Source organism: Mustela nigripes, chromosome 3 (genome assembly GCF_022355385.1).
Source record: "Mustela nigripes isolate SB6536 chromosome 3, MUSNIG.SB6536, whole genome shotgun sequence".
NCBI classification, from domain to species: domain Eukaryota; kingdom Metazoa; phylum Chordata; class Mammalia; order Carnivora; family Mustelidae; genus Mustela; species Mustela nigripes.
The window spans coordinates 28,113,932-28,129,419 of NC_081559.1; the positions used below are offsets into that span (position 1 = coordinate 28,113,932).

Consider the following 15,488-nt stretch of genomic DNA (forward strand, 5'->3'; position numbering starts at 1 on the left):
TAAATAATTCTTGCCAACTAGGCATCTTTATTCTCTAATGTTCTCCCTCAGCAGGCATATACAAAGGTTTCAAAAGCTGCCTTTTGCTGAAGACATACCTCTTGAATAGCATAAAGAAACAAGTAATAGTATTTTATATTTTTTAAACTGGAACTGATCTTTGTCAATTTTTAGATAAGAATGAAAATTTTATCAGACTTAATTTATATTCAAATTTCAAATGATATATACTTATTCAAAGTAGGTTTTAAATTCATGTTCTTCAGTAAAAATTCTATCATAAAGCACAATAGTCTCAATGGCTTTAACTCTGAAATATTTAAACAAGAAATTTAACATACGAAAGGAAAAGAGATCACATAAAACAACTATTTCAGATCAATATACCACTTTTTAAAAATGAAAAATATGTGAGGGAAAAAGTTTATGAACAAACAAGATGAGAGAATAAACTTGAATTTGAAGTCTTCAACAACTGAAAATCCTATGAAGCCTGTAATTCTATTAACTACCATATGGTGAGGCCTTCCATCTTTTCTCTAAGTCCAGACCTCTCTGCTGGAGTTCCAGTGCTATTTACCTAACGCCTCCTAGATACCAACATCTGAATGCCTGACACCTCATTTCTCTTAATCCTCCCAGCCCAATTCTTTCCCTCTGCTTCCTACCAAGACATGAAAGGCATGGCCATCCATTCAGAAATTTGGGAATCTTCCCAGTCTTTTCTTTCTCACTCCCTAAATCTAATGAGTCAAGTCATCTTGAAATCTCTTCAAATCCATTCTTTCCTCCTCCTGTTTCTTCCTGCTGTCTTATCCTTTAATCAGGACTTTTATTCCTCATGGAAACTGCCACAATAACCTCCTATATGTCCCTCTTCTTCCACTATCTCTTGAAATGATCATCTGCCTAGCCTCTAAATGAAAGTGAACTTGAGATTCTTGACTCCTTAGAATAAGATCCTTTTATTATGACTAGTAAGATACTTCAAGATCTGGTTCAAATCTAGCTCTTCAGCCTCTACTTCTGCCTTACACTCCCCACTGTCCATTTATTTTAAAATAATTTTCTAGTTCCCTAAGGGTTGAGTCACACTTGCATGTGTTTGTCCATGGATAGAAATCACCTCTGTCCTACCTCCACTGTTCGGCAAACTCCTATTTATCGTCTAAATGCTCAGGCACAAACCACTCTCTTCTTTGCATTACTTCAGTGTCTCTAAAATATTTTTACATCTGAAAATCCTTCTGATTACGCTTAAGTTTGAGAAGAAAGCATCTCGTTCAGCTCTGTATTCTTAACCCTTAGTACACTACCCACCACAGTAATCTGTAAGTGGTTAGCAAAATAAATGCTGAATGGAAACTGATCTAGAACTGCAATGAGGCTGGAATCACAGGCAGAATCCTCACGCTCCTAAAGAACTGTTTGCTTAAATATTTAAATATTTACTGACTGCTACTTTAGGCTAAGGACTGAGAAACCGAATCTCTATTTGAAAAGGAATTTTTCTTTCACTGAGATGACCAATTACTAGATACATGTATGTGGCGGAAACGACTATTGTTTCTACTTCCCATGTCACCACCTCCAATCTATTTAAGAATATCTTTGATACACAAAATTATAAGCAATTTATTTTCACAGTTCAAATGCAAAGAGAAATGGAAATTTCACCCCAGCTCTAGGGTTCTCAAGCATAAAATTTCATAAATTGTTATTCAACAAAGTACTTCAGTTTAGAATGAATATTATACTTTTGTAGCATCAAATTAACAAATACAGAATTTTAAAGTGCAGAAAAATGATGTTGCTTTCTTCAAATCATATTAAGATGAGTAGCTCTTAGCTATACAGAATAAACAGTATAGAAGTAAAAATAAAATTAACTATTTTCTGCAGTGATAAAACTATGAAATTCTTCAAGAGTTTATAATTAGAAGAAAACATCAGTAAGAATGACCTTCAATAATCATCCTTGAAAGGTCCATACCACAACCTTTGGCAGGATTATTTAGGAAGTAGGCATTAGTTTTAGAGTGCTATTCAAAGCTAATACTACACAGTGATGAATCTATTATATATACTAAGGAAAAACAAGGAATAACTAAAGTTATCCTATTGTGGTTTTTAAAATAGCTTGATAGAAAACTCAGTTCTCTCAACTTCCTCCTCGTTTTCTTTTCAACAATGGTGACTACTTCCTACTCTTTATTTTACACCATCAACGATGCTATTCAAAAATTCATAAAATATGCACACAAAACTTAGTGTCCCAGAAATAAGAAGAAACGTTAATCTAGAAGGAAGGTTACCATTACACTTACTATGGTACAGAGAAGGTATTCACTAAAGGGTGTGATTCAAGATCTATTCCGCATCAAAATACAGTAATACCTGAAATATCCTTGGAATTCCTCCAGTATTGTAGTGAACTACTAGGCTGACTTTATTCTCTTTTTCCACAATTTCAAAGGACCCTTCTTTCCATTTCGTAATTCCAGTCTGCATACTTCGAATTCTGATAGGACCGTGTATCTTCAGAGGAGACATACTTTCTTTAAAAATAAATTGCTTCTAGCCAAATTAAAAAGCAAGAATACACCTTCACCTGACAGAGTCTATGGAAGAAAAATAAAATAGTAAGTTACAATTCACTAAGAGTGATTAAGAGTTTGAAAGAGCATATAATAAACCACATTATGTCCTTCTATTTCAATAAACCACTTTTTCTTAAGCATTCTTAAAGCCCTTGATTAGCTGATAGGCACAAGAAAGACAACTAAATTATCACAAACGTCAGTGACTAAATCCACCCACCTTTCTTTCTTCTCTACATGTTCCCTTCTTTGCATATGTCCAGTATCTATGCCCTAACAGTGCTTAAATGCATTTTGCATTTTGCCCTATCAATAACCAGATTGGTGCCACTAAAGGCATGTCAATCAGGAAAACAAAAGATTCCACAAAGATTCCAAAGTGATTGCCCATAGCAATATAACTAAATTTTATCTTCCTTCATGAATGCTGAAGGGTCTTGGATTTCAAATGTAAGTTAAAAAATATTTTCAGTCAGCTGACTCCATTTCTTAGAATGGAGTTCCTTTCAAAATACTAAAATCATATCACAAAACAATTCCTTCTACCAGGCAGTACGGTAAGCATAGCCACACGTATTGAAAACACTAAGCGAATAAAAAAAATTTAAGAATAATCAAATTAATTTAACTTCCAGAATTATATTGAGAAAGTAATTTATTCTCTAGGCGAAACAAACAAATAAAAACTCTCTTCCTAAGAACCAACCTAGCACTTATGCTTAATATTACCATAAAGTGGAAAGAATCTTTACCAATTTTATCTTTGACAAATACTCAAATTTCTGAATGAACTTCTAAATACTTAAAAATTACTTACAGCAATAAAAAATATTTAAGACCTTCAAACTACCTTACCAAATATCAGCAATACAACTATAATAGCAAAGAACATTAAGTAGTATTATGTGTTACATACATGTATATACATAAACATATGCACAATCATCTAAAATTATTAAGACATTTTACTTATCTTCTTCCCAAATCTCTAAAAACAATGCTAATACAGGGGTGCCTGGGTGGCTCAGTCAGTTGCCTGTCTGCTTTTGGCTCAGGTCATGATCCCAGGTCTGGGCCCCTGAGTAGTTGTTGAGCTCAAACTCCCTGCTCAGTGGGGAGCCTGTTTCTCCCCCAACCCCATGCCCCCTTCCTGCCATCCCTTCCTCAAATAAGTAAAATCTTTAAAAAAAATTTTTTTAAACTATGCTAATACAGACTCTTGCTTATAATTTAAGAAATTAAAAATCATCATACTGTGCCTGTCCCTGAACAACTAGAAAAGCTTAAAAAAAGTAGTATACAAAAGAAAAACACAGGAGACCTAGCTATTAGCAGACAGCTGTCCCTAATTTATAATTTCCCTTTCTAACTATTAGTCTTCTCAACTGTAAATATGAATAGCAAATGCCATAGGGTTGCATAACTAAATGAAATAACACACATTTGGCACGCAACAGATAAAAGCTTTAATATGAATGAAATCAGTATTCACTTTCTGAATTTATTCCTTGCCTGCAACACCTTTCTCTAAAGACCTCCAATAAATAAGCTGTTAACAAGGGGTCAAACTCAACTCCCTAGAAGGGCCATGCAGGTGACATGACTGAAGTAGGCAAACTATAAAAACTACTAGTGAAATCTAACTAATTTTACCAGGTAGAATTAGTCAACTCAGTTATTGCCACATCAGCAAACTTTTCAAGAACATGAATTCCAAATATTTATGCAAAACTTCCCACTTAAAATTGTGGGCAATGAATTCAAATTTATTTTTAGAAAAGCTACAAATCAAACAAAACCCTTATACACAGGATACAGCCTGGGGCCCCCTAGTTTGAGGCCTCTAGGTACTGTAATATCAAATAACTGGGAGTAAAATTTTAAAAAAGATGTGAAAACACTTAGAATAGTTAAAAGATGTTATGCATTTTAAGTCCTCCATGACTATTCACTTATATCATCAAATTTCTTGAATGCCTACTTTGGCCAGATTTAGATAGGATAATTTGCTAGGTATATAAATCCATCAAAGTAACAAAGTCCACTACTGTTTAAAGATATGTTAACACGGCACTGCTCGAACTAGTAACTACAGAATTTGGACCAGCAAAGCGTGTTGATAATACTTTTTTTGCAATTAATAATTTGGTGCTTCATTGTCTGGATGTGTCCTTCGACTTCTTTCCACTCTGCTGTCAACATTGTCAAGAATGTTACCCTTCTCCTACCCCAGCTGTCCATCCAAAAACATAGGAGTTAACTTTGATTTCTCTTGATGATTACTGGTATTGAACTGGAAATGGAAGATCACGGTAGAGTCCCGTCAATTCTACCTCCATACACCTTTCAGACATCTTTATTATAATGAACTGTAGATCAAATCACATCACTCTCCACCTTAGTATCATTTAACAGTTCCCCACTGCCCTCATAAATAAACAATAAAATCTAGACTCAATAAAATCATGACATAAACACCCTTTATGACCAGGGCCTACTTACCTCTCTATCCCCCACAAACCCCTCAAAGCCAGCTATCTTGAACTATGTAATTTCCCCCCAAAAGCCTTAATGTTCTCATACCACTATACTTTTGCATGCACTATATTTTATCTCTGGAGAATTTGTATGGACTCTCCCATCCCCCAAAAAATCCCCGTGACTTCTTCTCTTGGCTATAAAATCAAGGCTCAGCTTAGACGTTCTCCTCTTTAAGAAGCCTTTCCTAGCTACCTTTCCCTTTTTCTCTCAATCCCATATTCACACTGAGACTATTTCAAGCTTCTGTATTTTCCTCTGTACCCTGTGCTTGCTTCTAGTATAACATTGTATCATAAACTGTTTACTTCTTTGTCTCTATCTACACTTTGCTATTTGAAGACAGTGAATATATTCTTTAAACTCTGAGTCCTCATTATGGCAGTGTCTGACACACAAGAAACAAACTTATTATTCAAGAATAATGAAATCAGTACTATCAATTCTACTCAATTTACTGTTAAAATATACAAGAGCAGATACTGAAGCCATAAATCCCTCTTAAATGGCCAATACAGGGTTATATTTACTAAACTCTTTATAAAAGTACTACTAGGCGCTGTAATTCATATAACTCATTTTTTGAACACTGCATCTAAGCCTTTTCTATGTGCATCTGAACTTTTCTACTAAATGCAAAGCTGTCTTCATATCTTAATCAAAATTCAGTAAGAGAAGGGCTTGGTCAGTTAAGCACCTATCTGCCTTCAGCTCAGGTGATGATCCCAGAATCCTGGGATCGAGTCCAACACTGGGCTCCCTGCTCAGTGGGGAGACTGTTTCTCCCTCTCCCTATGCCGCTCCCTCTGCTTATGCTCTCTCTTGCTCTGTCAAATAAATAATAAAATCTTTTAAAAAAAATTCAGTGAGACAAAATCATTTGTGGAAGAACAAGAATTAATACGCAGTTACAGAATGCATTAAAGCAAAAACATTAGTAAACCTGCTTAAACTGGGATTCATACTATTCATTGCTCAATGAAGAAACTTCATTTTAAGAGTTCTGCCAAACTCCCTCACCTTTCCTGAAATGTAATTAGGGGTCAGGGTACCAATTAAAAGAGAAAACAAAGCCCCATTACCTTAGTGTTTTTTTTATAGACCAAAGTAAGTAAAGGTCAATGACCTTAAATTCCTCTAACAAAACATATTTTTAAAAATTACATTATTCAACAAAATTGGAGGTGAAGATTTCCAAGTCCACTAAAGCACATGAGAAAAAACTTTATTGCTTACTTCTGTTTCTACATATAATTTCTCTGTACAATTCTTAAAACATTTTGATGCAAAGATTTAAGTATATGAAATTTTACTTCAGATACTGAATACTTCCTTGACCATTTCAACTAGCAACTGTTCTTTCCTCTAAGGAAAAAAAGAAGACCCTAAAAGGTATAGGACATAAAATTTGTAGAACCAACAAAACTTTTTCTTAATCCTTTAATGTAGTCCATTCCTGGCTCTTGCACTAAATGAATTAACTACATCTACTTTTATACATTCATTATACTATCAAGGTTTGTCCTATTCTATTAAGAGAAAAAAAAAAAACAAAATAAAACTAAGTTTATTTTTCAGTATGCAGCATGATCCAGTTGTAACAGTTAAACTTTCTATGAACCTAAGCCAATGAGAAGGCTTCTTTGAACTCTATGATGCTAATTCCCTATCGAAGCAACATTACTGAGACAAGGTGTAACAAGATCAAATTATTCTTTAAGTAGGTCCAAAGAGAGTCCTCTTTCCCTAACTTTTTCACAATTACTAGAATTCCTGTTTAACTCTGAGCATTCTATGAAAGCTCAATCAATAATATTGACAAAAATGTTTCCGTACCCTGTACGGTTATTTAAATGCACATATTTTAAGTACTACTATGAAAACATCCTTATGTAGGGGGTGTTCTGTGGTAGACCAAGCATGCTAAAATAAAACCATTACTACAAAATAGAACTGTTAATTCTCGCCAATTTGCATACTCTTGGAAACATACATCCAAATAAAAACATTACTTACTTTTCAGTGACTTTTACTGAAAAACCCTATGTAATAACAATTCACCTTTATTCTGATCCTTGTGCCAAAGGCAATGCACTCTTCTTGGGGAACTACTCATATTTTGCAGCTATGCCAGTTCTCCGGAAGCCATCAACTCAGCTAAAGAAAATATAAGTGTGCCTTTTTAAAAGAATCCAATTTACCAAAATTAAAATTTTTTAAAAAATCAATCATTTTATACAACAAAGATGAACTTTTTTTTGATTATTTAAAAACTACAAGCTACCTTACTAAAAACATTTAAAATATAATGCTTAAGATACACACATATACACACCATCGACTTTAGGGATTTATCTGTTGTGCAAAATGAGGGACTCCAGGCCTGTACCTTATCCATTTGTGTTCTTGGTGTATTTATCTCTGCTACATTTTGAAACTAAGAGGGCAGTGAAAAAGAGTATATTCTTTGTTGACTTTATAAACATTGTTACATAATGATATCTTAAGTCTGAAAATACCATTTCCATGATGTGCTGCTACAAATTTCAAAAGGTGAGTAAATTTGGTTTTTACTTTTCTTTATGGGTTTGTTACTCAAATTTAGGCTAAGTCTCAACTGTCCCTGAAGTTCTAACCAAACATCTTTCACTGCCCTCTTGAATGCTACAATATCAACTTTAAACTCATTTGTTCACTTAGTAAAAAAATGACTGAGTTACTTTAACTTGACAGCACTGTGGAAAGAATACAAATGTGAAGATGATACAGTCCATGCCCTCATTATCAGAGGCTCCCAGACTTCTCTACATTTTCCTTCCATCCAGGAAAAAAAAAAAAAAAAAAAAAAAAATTAGCATCAGCTCTTCCCTCTTTCTCATTCATCTAAAACCCAGCCTTTTCATAGCTGCTACCCTGATTTGGAAACTCCTCATTTTGCCATCACTCCCACCTAATATTTATTATGCAATTACTGACTAAGCATAGTGTTAAGCACCATGCATGTATTATCTCATTTAATTTTCCCAATAATCTTAAAAGACAGGGATTGTTATCTCTATTTCTCAGATGAGGAAACTGAGACTTAGATTAAGTTAATTTATCTGGTTATGGATTTATTAAGAGACAAAACTAAGTCTAACACCAGAACCCACGTTTTTAACCACTACCACGGTGCATCCTCATCAATGATTTGCAGCAACAATCACTTTCCAGTCTCCATTCTCTCAGGATGTTTCTATCCAATGAATCCTGTGCCCTACAATGCCCTCTCTAAAGAACTACTCTCTCTTGGCAAGTGAAGAGTGCACTATTTGTCTCCTTAACTTTCTCCTAAGTGATTGGGGGTGGGGGCAGGAACCTACCTTATTTCTTTTGTACTACAAAAAAATAAGCACTTTAAGTGCTAACTACTTGTTACTGAAGCCAATTCTCTCCCAAACATTTTTTTAATTTTTATTTTACTATGGTATAAATATTTAATACGAGATCTATCCTCTTAACAAACCCTTAAGTGTACAATACGATACTGTTAACTACAGGTACAATGCTGCACAGCGTATCTCTAGAATGTTCTCTTCTCGCTTAACTGAAACATTCTCCCTGACTGAAACATTTTTAACGGCTCATCACTACACATAAAATTAACCCAAATGCCTTTCTGTGTTTGGCACTCATTCACTTCCTATATTTATTTCCATTTTTCAACACAAATCCTGTTCTATATACACAAATTATTAAATTTTAATGCTTTCCACATCCACAAACAATAACTTACTTAAATATGGAACTTTCCTTTATTTTTGGAAATCTCATCCTCACTATGCTCATAGTTTAACCTATTGGTAAAATATATAAACCACTGTTCTGATTTCTAAGAGCTTTCTTTCCTAAAAAGATCCATAAAACAAATGCAGAGATAAAATTAGTGTATGACTAAAAGGGAGAAATCGACCTAGATAAAGTTTATCTTTAATTCAGAGCCTACAATCTGAATGATTTCTATGCCCTAAGCATGAGTAAAATCATCCATAGCTGGAAAACTCTTGGGTTATTCTCTTTTGCATCCTTTAATTTATCAGAAGAGTGAAAACGTTCTTGTCATCAGATGACATCAGTAAACTAGTACTCTGAAAGACATAATGGTTCCTAAAACAAGCTCCAGTTTACTTATTCACTTAACAAATTCTTGAGGAGTAAAAATGAAATAGCTCCTAGCATATATTCTAATAGGATACATGCTTTAAATAATCACACAATATATAATTACAAGTTCTAAAAAATAATACAAATATAAAGTACAGGCATGACAAGACATTATAATAGAGTACCTGATTTAAGACTTGGGGGGTAGAAGGAAGAGGCAAAGGCTAAGCTACTATTTAAAAATGAGTTACACAGGGATGGTCATGCTGGAACAATCAGCATGTGCAAAGGACCAATAGTTGGAAAATAACCTGGTGTGACTAATGAAATGAAAAGCAGTGCAGCTAGAGTTTAGTGAGCAAGAAGGGGCTGGAGCAAGATGAAGCTAGTGAAGCAGGGAAGAATCAAGTTATGTAGAATCCTGTAGACCACAGTAAGGATTTTGAATTTTACCCTAAATATAATAAACAGTTTAGTGATGGGAAACCCACTGAAGCAGAGAAATAACACGTTACTGTTGAATGGAGAAGTGATTGTTTGGGTTTGGGGAGGAGAGTAAAAGGAGGAAGAATGAAAGAAAATAGGGCAGACAATAATACTGAAGTGTTGCAGCTTATAACAATTACAATAACAATGGTCATTGGCTATTTACTGTGTGCCACGTGCCATTTAATCCTCATAACAATCAAATAAGATGATTATTATTCCCATTTTTACAGATGAGAATATAAGGAACCAGTGACTAATTAAGTCTGGGTGAAAGATTTGTGTTTTGAGCTCAAAAAAGTGATACTGAAGATGTATAGAAATACATTCAGACATACAGATGACCCTTGAACAACATGGGTTTGAAATGTATGGAGTTACATATACACAATTTTTTTTTCAATAAATACAGTACTGTAAATGTATTTTCTTTAAGATTTTCTAAACACTTCTTTTGTCTAACTTACTTTACTCTAAGAGTACAACGTAAAATATATATAGCATACAGCGTATGTATTAAGTGACTGTTTATGCTACTGGCATTCCAGTTAGCAGTAGGCTGTTAGTAGCTAGGTTTGAGAGGAGTCAAAAGTTACATGTGGATTTTCAATTCGAAGGGGTCCATGCCCCTAACCCTTGCGCTATTCAAAGGCCAGCTGTGTTGGATATAGAATACAGAACTTAAAAATACATGGGATGAAGTAGAAGTCAAGAATGGACTTCAAATTTCTAGCTTATGTTAGTTGATAAATGAATATGCCACTTAATGAAATAGAATACTGAAGGACAAAGAATTTGGGATACAGAGAGAAAAATTAAGACTTTGGTTTTAGATGTATCATATTTGAAATTCCTAAGGAATAAAAAATCAAGTGAAGATGTCAAGCAGACAACTGAACTGGTTATTTAATCTTGAGCTGAAAATAAAGGGAAAAGGCTGGAAATTAAAATTCTTAAGTCTTCAATATACAGGTGGAATTTAAAGCTTAGGACAGAAGAGTAAAAAGGTGAACAAGACCCTCACACTAAACCCAGATACTCCATTTCACTTCATTAAACATCTCTCGCCGTGATCATCGATTACTTTGATGTCACCAGGCTTTACAATCCTCATTCAACTTTATCTTTCAACAGAATTCAACACTACTGATTACTTCTTTCATCTCTTTTTACAAAAGACTCGCCCTCCTCTATACAGTTATTAAACACCAAGAATCCCTCCGTGCTCCCTCCTGGGTCCGTTTTTTCTATACTACACTCTCCTTAGGCAATTTCATCCACATGCATAACTTCACTTACTATCAACATGGCAGATGATATACACACATTAGTTTATACAGCCTCCCCAGAACTCTCCTCTGAGCTCCAACTGCCTCCTTGACAGCCTGTCTCAGGCATCTTTTCCAGTTAGAGACTGCCTACCCGCCCCCCACAAAAGGCATTTAAATAGAGCCGAAATTTTGAAGACGATTATCACAAAACCACTACAGGCCAACTCTCCAGAACACAGGATTTTATCATCAGTGATCATTTCCTTTCATGGATCATGACCTAAAATAGGTAAACCTGACAACCTGGTCTGATAACTAGAAGACGCGGAACAACCAAACGCACGACAAAAATACAATTACTGCGTTTTAGTGATAAATGGTTCGGAAAGGGAAGATGCAGAATGGTCAAGAGTGAATGTCCAAGGCCTGATGGGTGCGCGGCAACGGAAGACACCTGAAGAGACAGTAGGCCTTGCTAAGGGGCGAGTGGCGGACGACGACAGCCCCCAGCGAAAAGGGGCCAGGTTTGGGTTGCGGAGGAAGAGCGTGACAGTAAAGACCAGGTCAAAGAAGAGGGAAAGCCTGGGGGGGAACCCAAGAGGAATACCTGTGAGGCCCTGGGAGCGTCGTGGGAGTAGGGGTGAGCTAAGCAGCAGCGGGGCGAACTCCAGGAGAGTGAACACCGAGTGGGCGGACCGCAGGTGGGGGGGGGACGGGGGGGGAGGGGGACCTGGGGAAAACGGCTCAGTTGAGAAGCTCGTCGGCCCGGCGCGCCTTACCTGTGCCTGCGGGTCCGGAGCCCGGCACTGGCCTGCCGGAAGCAGAGAGTCCGTGCGGAGGGGGAGGAGCCGGGGGTAAGGAAGGAAGGGACACCGGGCACGAAAAAGAGGAGCCGCTCACTCCCCCTAGTCAGGGAGAGCGGCTGATGGCGGGAACTGTGACCACACGCAAACACGCACGCACGCACGCACACTCGACGCGACCAGACGAAGCGCGTGCGCGCAAGCCTACAAACTCCGCCCCTCCTGAGCCTTCGTCCCGCCCCAGGAGGGAGCGAAGTCTGGACGAGACAGCCCCGTCCCCGCCGTGCAGGAGTACGCATGCGCACTCTCCACTTCGCGCCGGGTGGACCCCCCACCATTTCCCTCCTAACACAGCCCAGTCGGGCATGCGCACTACTTGTCCTCCGAGACTGCTCGGCTTTTCCCGCCCTTCACTGGCCTCTGGAGGAGAGTCAGAGTTCACGCCCCTCTCTGGGGATACCTGCTCGAAACCAGAGGATGCGGGGACTAGTAGGTGGCGGACGTCCTTCTGGCCCAGAATCTTAAGGGGCAAAGGACAGACTTTGGGATTGTAAACTCCGCCGGGAGCTGGGAAGCGGGAAGAGGTGTGTGGGCGGGGTCAGGGGTGAAAGGTCATAGGGCTGCGAAGGGGGCGGAGCGAGCCGGAGGCGGATGGCGGCTGCCGCGGCTCTTCATCTTTGGCGGCAGAGCCACTGAAACGGGGACGCGGCTGCGACGCGTCCGGCAGTGGGAGAAGAGCGGCGGCCGCTCCCAACATGCACAGCCTGGCGACGGCTGCGGTGAGTGACTGGGCGTTCCGGCCTGGGCCCAGACCCTCTCTAGCCGCGCGTTTCGGCCTGCTCTCCCAGGTCCCCGTGTGGGGCCCGGACTCCAGGTCCTTGCCCTCAATCTGCGAGGCCCCGGCCCTCTCCTCGTTGCGCCTTGACTGTGGTGGAGCCGGCCCCCACTTTCCTCTCTGTTGGCTCTCGCGGCCTCCTTCGCCGAGTATCGCGTTCTTTTCCGGCCCCGGGGCCTGGTCCCGCGCCGGAGCGCCTCCCTCGCGGCCGGGACCGGCCATTCATTGATTCATTGCGCTGACCGACGGTTTCAGGGTGCCGGTTGCGTGCTGGGCGCCGGCGGGGATGCAGGGGAATTCCTTGGTCAATCTGACACGGCCCTTGCTCTCAGAACTCACTGCCCGGGCACTTCACAGCGGGAAGGAAATGGCTTCTAACTCACACCACTTACTTTACAGGTGGAAAATAGGAGACCGGGAGAAATGAATAATTATTATGCCCGACTTACGATACTCTGCGTTTAAAACCTTATTCCCACATCTCATTTTACCAGGGCGATCTCTGGACAAGAAAAACGGATGTGTAATACACCTGTCTGAACTAATTTTTTGGCTTTCCATTGCATTTAGATAAAATCCAGATTTCTTGCTGTGGCCTACAAGGCCCTCCCTCTACCATATATACCATACGGTCTTTACCCACATTTACGGTCTAGTCTTAAGTCACTTGCTCCATAAGCTCCAGCCACATTGGCCTCCTGCCCATCCCTTATACCTGTGCTTTTACATTACACTTGCACTTTCCGATCTCTATTCCTAGGACGCTCTTCTTACCACTTACCCCACCCCCTCCAATTGCACACGCACATACACACTCAGCATATGGATGTAACTGCCTCTTCTTCCCTGGGGTCTCTTCCTAAATCTTCCTAGAGTAACCTTCCCTGACCACTCTATTTAAAGAAGTTCTGTAGCCCCCAACTTATCTTGTTAATATCTTTCTCAGCGCTGATCTCAATTTTGTCATTTTTGTACTCATTTACTTTCTTGTTGACTTAAGAATAAGGAGGAAGTCCCGGGGGTCCTGTTTACATGGTTACCCCAAGTGCCAGGACAGTTCCTGGCACAAAGTAAGGGCACAAACACTTTGCTAGATGAAAAAGTATGTATGAGGGAGATGACTACTGAGAGCACACACCCATAATGGGAAAACGAGATCGTATGATTGGAGTGCACTCTTCTGAATACTGGTGACATTTATCAGTTACACTAAGATGAAGTGACTGAAGGGGATAGTGTACTGACATTGCGTTATCAGGCAAGTGACTTAAGTATTAAATAGAGGACCAAAAAAATTGCTTTTGCTTTAAATATAGAAAGTGAAAAGGTATGCTGAATATGACCAGACTATAGAATACATTGTCATTTCCAGGGCCAGTGGCATCTCTGCCCCTGTTGCCATGTTCCTAAGTATTTGTAAGTACTCAGAGTGGATACCTTTCCATCTTTCAGTTAGAGGTGATTACAACTTCGCCAGCTTTTTTGTTTCTTCTCCCAAATTATACATGTAATTTGGGAAGAAACAAGTCAGATGATGAGGTTGCTGAGGGACACCTGGGTGGCTCAGGTGGTGATCTCAGGGTTCTGGAATCCAGTGCTGCATTGGGCTCCCTATTCAGCAAGGAGCCCGCTTCTCCCTCTGCCTGCTGCTCCTCCTGTTTGTGCAGGCGTGTGGGCGCTCCCTCTCTCTGACAAATAAAAATCTTTGGGGGAAAAAAAAAAGATGAGGTTTCTGCTCGTAGGGGAGGGGCAATTTACACAAGGGATTCTTCTAAGCTTGGCTTGTCTAGTTCCTGGACATCTGATTATGTCTTCTCAGGCTTTGATACTAAACTGCTCTTTTCCCTGTGACTGTCTAAACTCTATTTCTATTCACTTCCTTTTCTTTTCACTTGTTCCCTAATGCATCTTTTTCTTTTTTTGATTTATTCATTTGTTTTGAGAGAGTGGCGGGGCCAGGGAAGGGCAGGGCAGAGAGAGAGAGAGAGAGAGTGTCTCAAGCAGACTCCCTGCTGAGTGTGGTGCTCCACCCAGGGCTCAGTCCCACAACCCTGAGATCATGACCTGAAATCAAGAAATTGGATGTTTAACGGACTAAACCACGCTGGTGCCCCAACCTAATGCATCTTTTGAACAGCCATTAGAGCTGTGGTTCTTTACTTGTGATAAATATGCAATACTTGTTTCTTCAATTACATTTACAGTGCTTTACATTGATTTAAAATTTAAGCTTTTAGATAGATTTTTATCTGTTAATGCTATTGGGCTTCCGCAGAAGCTCTGAGAAGTTCCTTTGTGCCACTCATTCACTAGACTGTTTGTTCACTGAGGAAATGGAAGCATAGAAAAGTTGAGCCACCTTTTTCCCAATCATTCATGCATTCTTATAAACTGCCTGTATTACTCTGATCTACATAAAGGACAGTAGTGGTATATATTACTGGAAACTGAGAAGAGTTAATGATAACCTGCAACAGTTCCTACAATAAGTTACTTGAGAAGATTTTCTTTGTTTAATGATGACAAGTTTTATACTTGTGTATACCTTTATTTTTCTCTTTTTTAAAATAACAGGTAAGGGATGCCTGTGTGGCTCAGTCAGTTAAGTGTCTGCCTTTGGCTCAGGTCATGATCCCAACGTCCCGGGATCAAGTCCCACACCAGGCTCCCTGCTTAGCGGGGAGCCTGCTTCTCTCTCTACCTGCTGCTCTCTCAATCTCTCTGACAAATAAAAAAATAAGTTTTAAAAAATAAAATAACAGGTAAATCATCACTTCACCTAGGGAGATGGTACTATCAAAGGGGAATGTGA

The 15,488-nt window shown here is 39.0% G+C and overlaps 2 protein-coding genes across 6 annotated transcripts in view; one reads left to right on the plus strand and one right to left on the minus strand.

The window, feature by feature from the left end:
• USP37 (ubiquitin specific peptidase 37) overlaps positions 1 to 12,098 on the minus strand; it is an 86,977-nt gene extending 74,879 nt beyond the window's left edge. For 2 of the 4 annotated variants that reach the window (XM_059393471.1, XM_059393468.1), the window contains exons 1-3: positions 11,818 to 12,098; positions 7,155 to 7,295; positions 2,398 to 2,621 (exon numbers count right to left, since the gene is read on the minus strand). In XM_059393471.1, the coding sequence (XP_059249454.1) occupies positions 2,398 to 2,553 (156 nt within the window). In that variant the 5' untranslated portion in view covers positions 2,554 to 2,621; positions 7,155 to 7,295; positions 11,818 to 12,098. The remainder of the gene's footprint in view (positions 1 to 2,397; positions 2,622 to 7,154; positions 7,296 to 11,817) is intronic. The other 2 variants (XM_059393469.1, XM_059393470.1) reach the window with 2 other exon arrangements.
• Positions 12,099 to 12,455: 357 nt separating this feature from the next.
• The window catches only part of CNOT9 (CCR4-NOT transcription complex subunit 9), a 30,855-nt gene continuing 27,822 nt past the window's right edge, over positions 12,456 to 15,488 (plus strand). The window contains exon 1 of one of the 2 annotated variants that reach the window (XM_059393475.1): positions 12,456 to 12,620. In XM_059393475.1, the coding sequence (XP_059249458.1) occupies positions 12,597 to 12,620 (24 nt within the window). In that variant the 5' untranslated portion in view covers positions 12,456 to 12,596. The remainder of the gene's footprint in view (positions 12,621 to 15,488) is intronic. The other variant, XM_059393474.1, reaches the window with a different exon arrangement.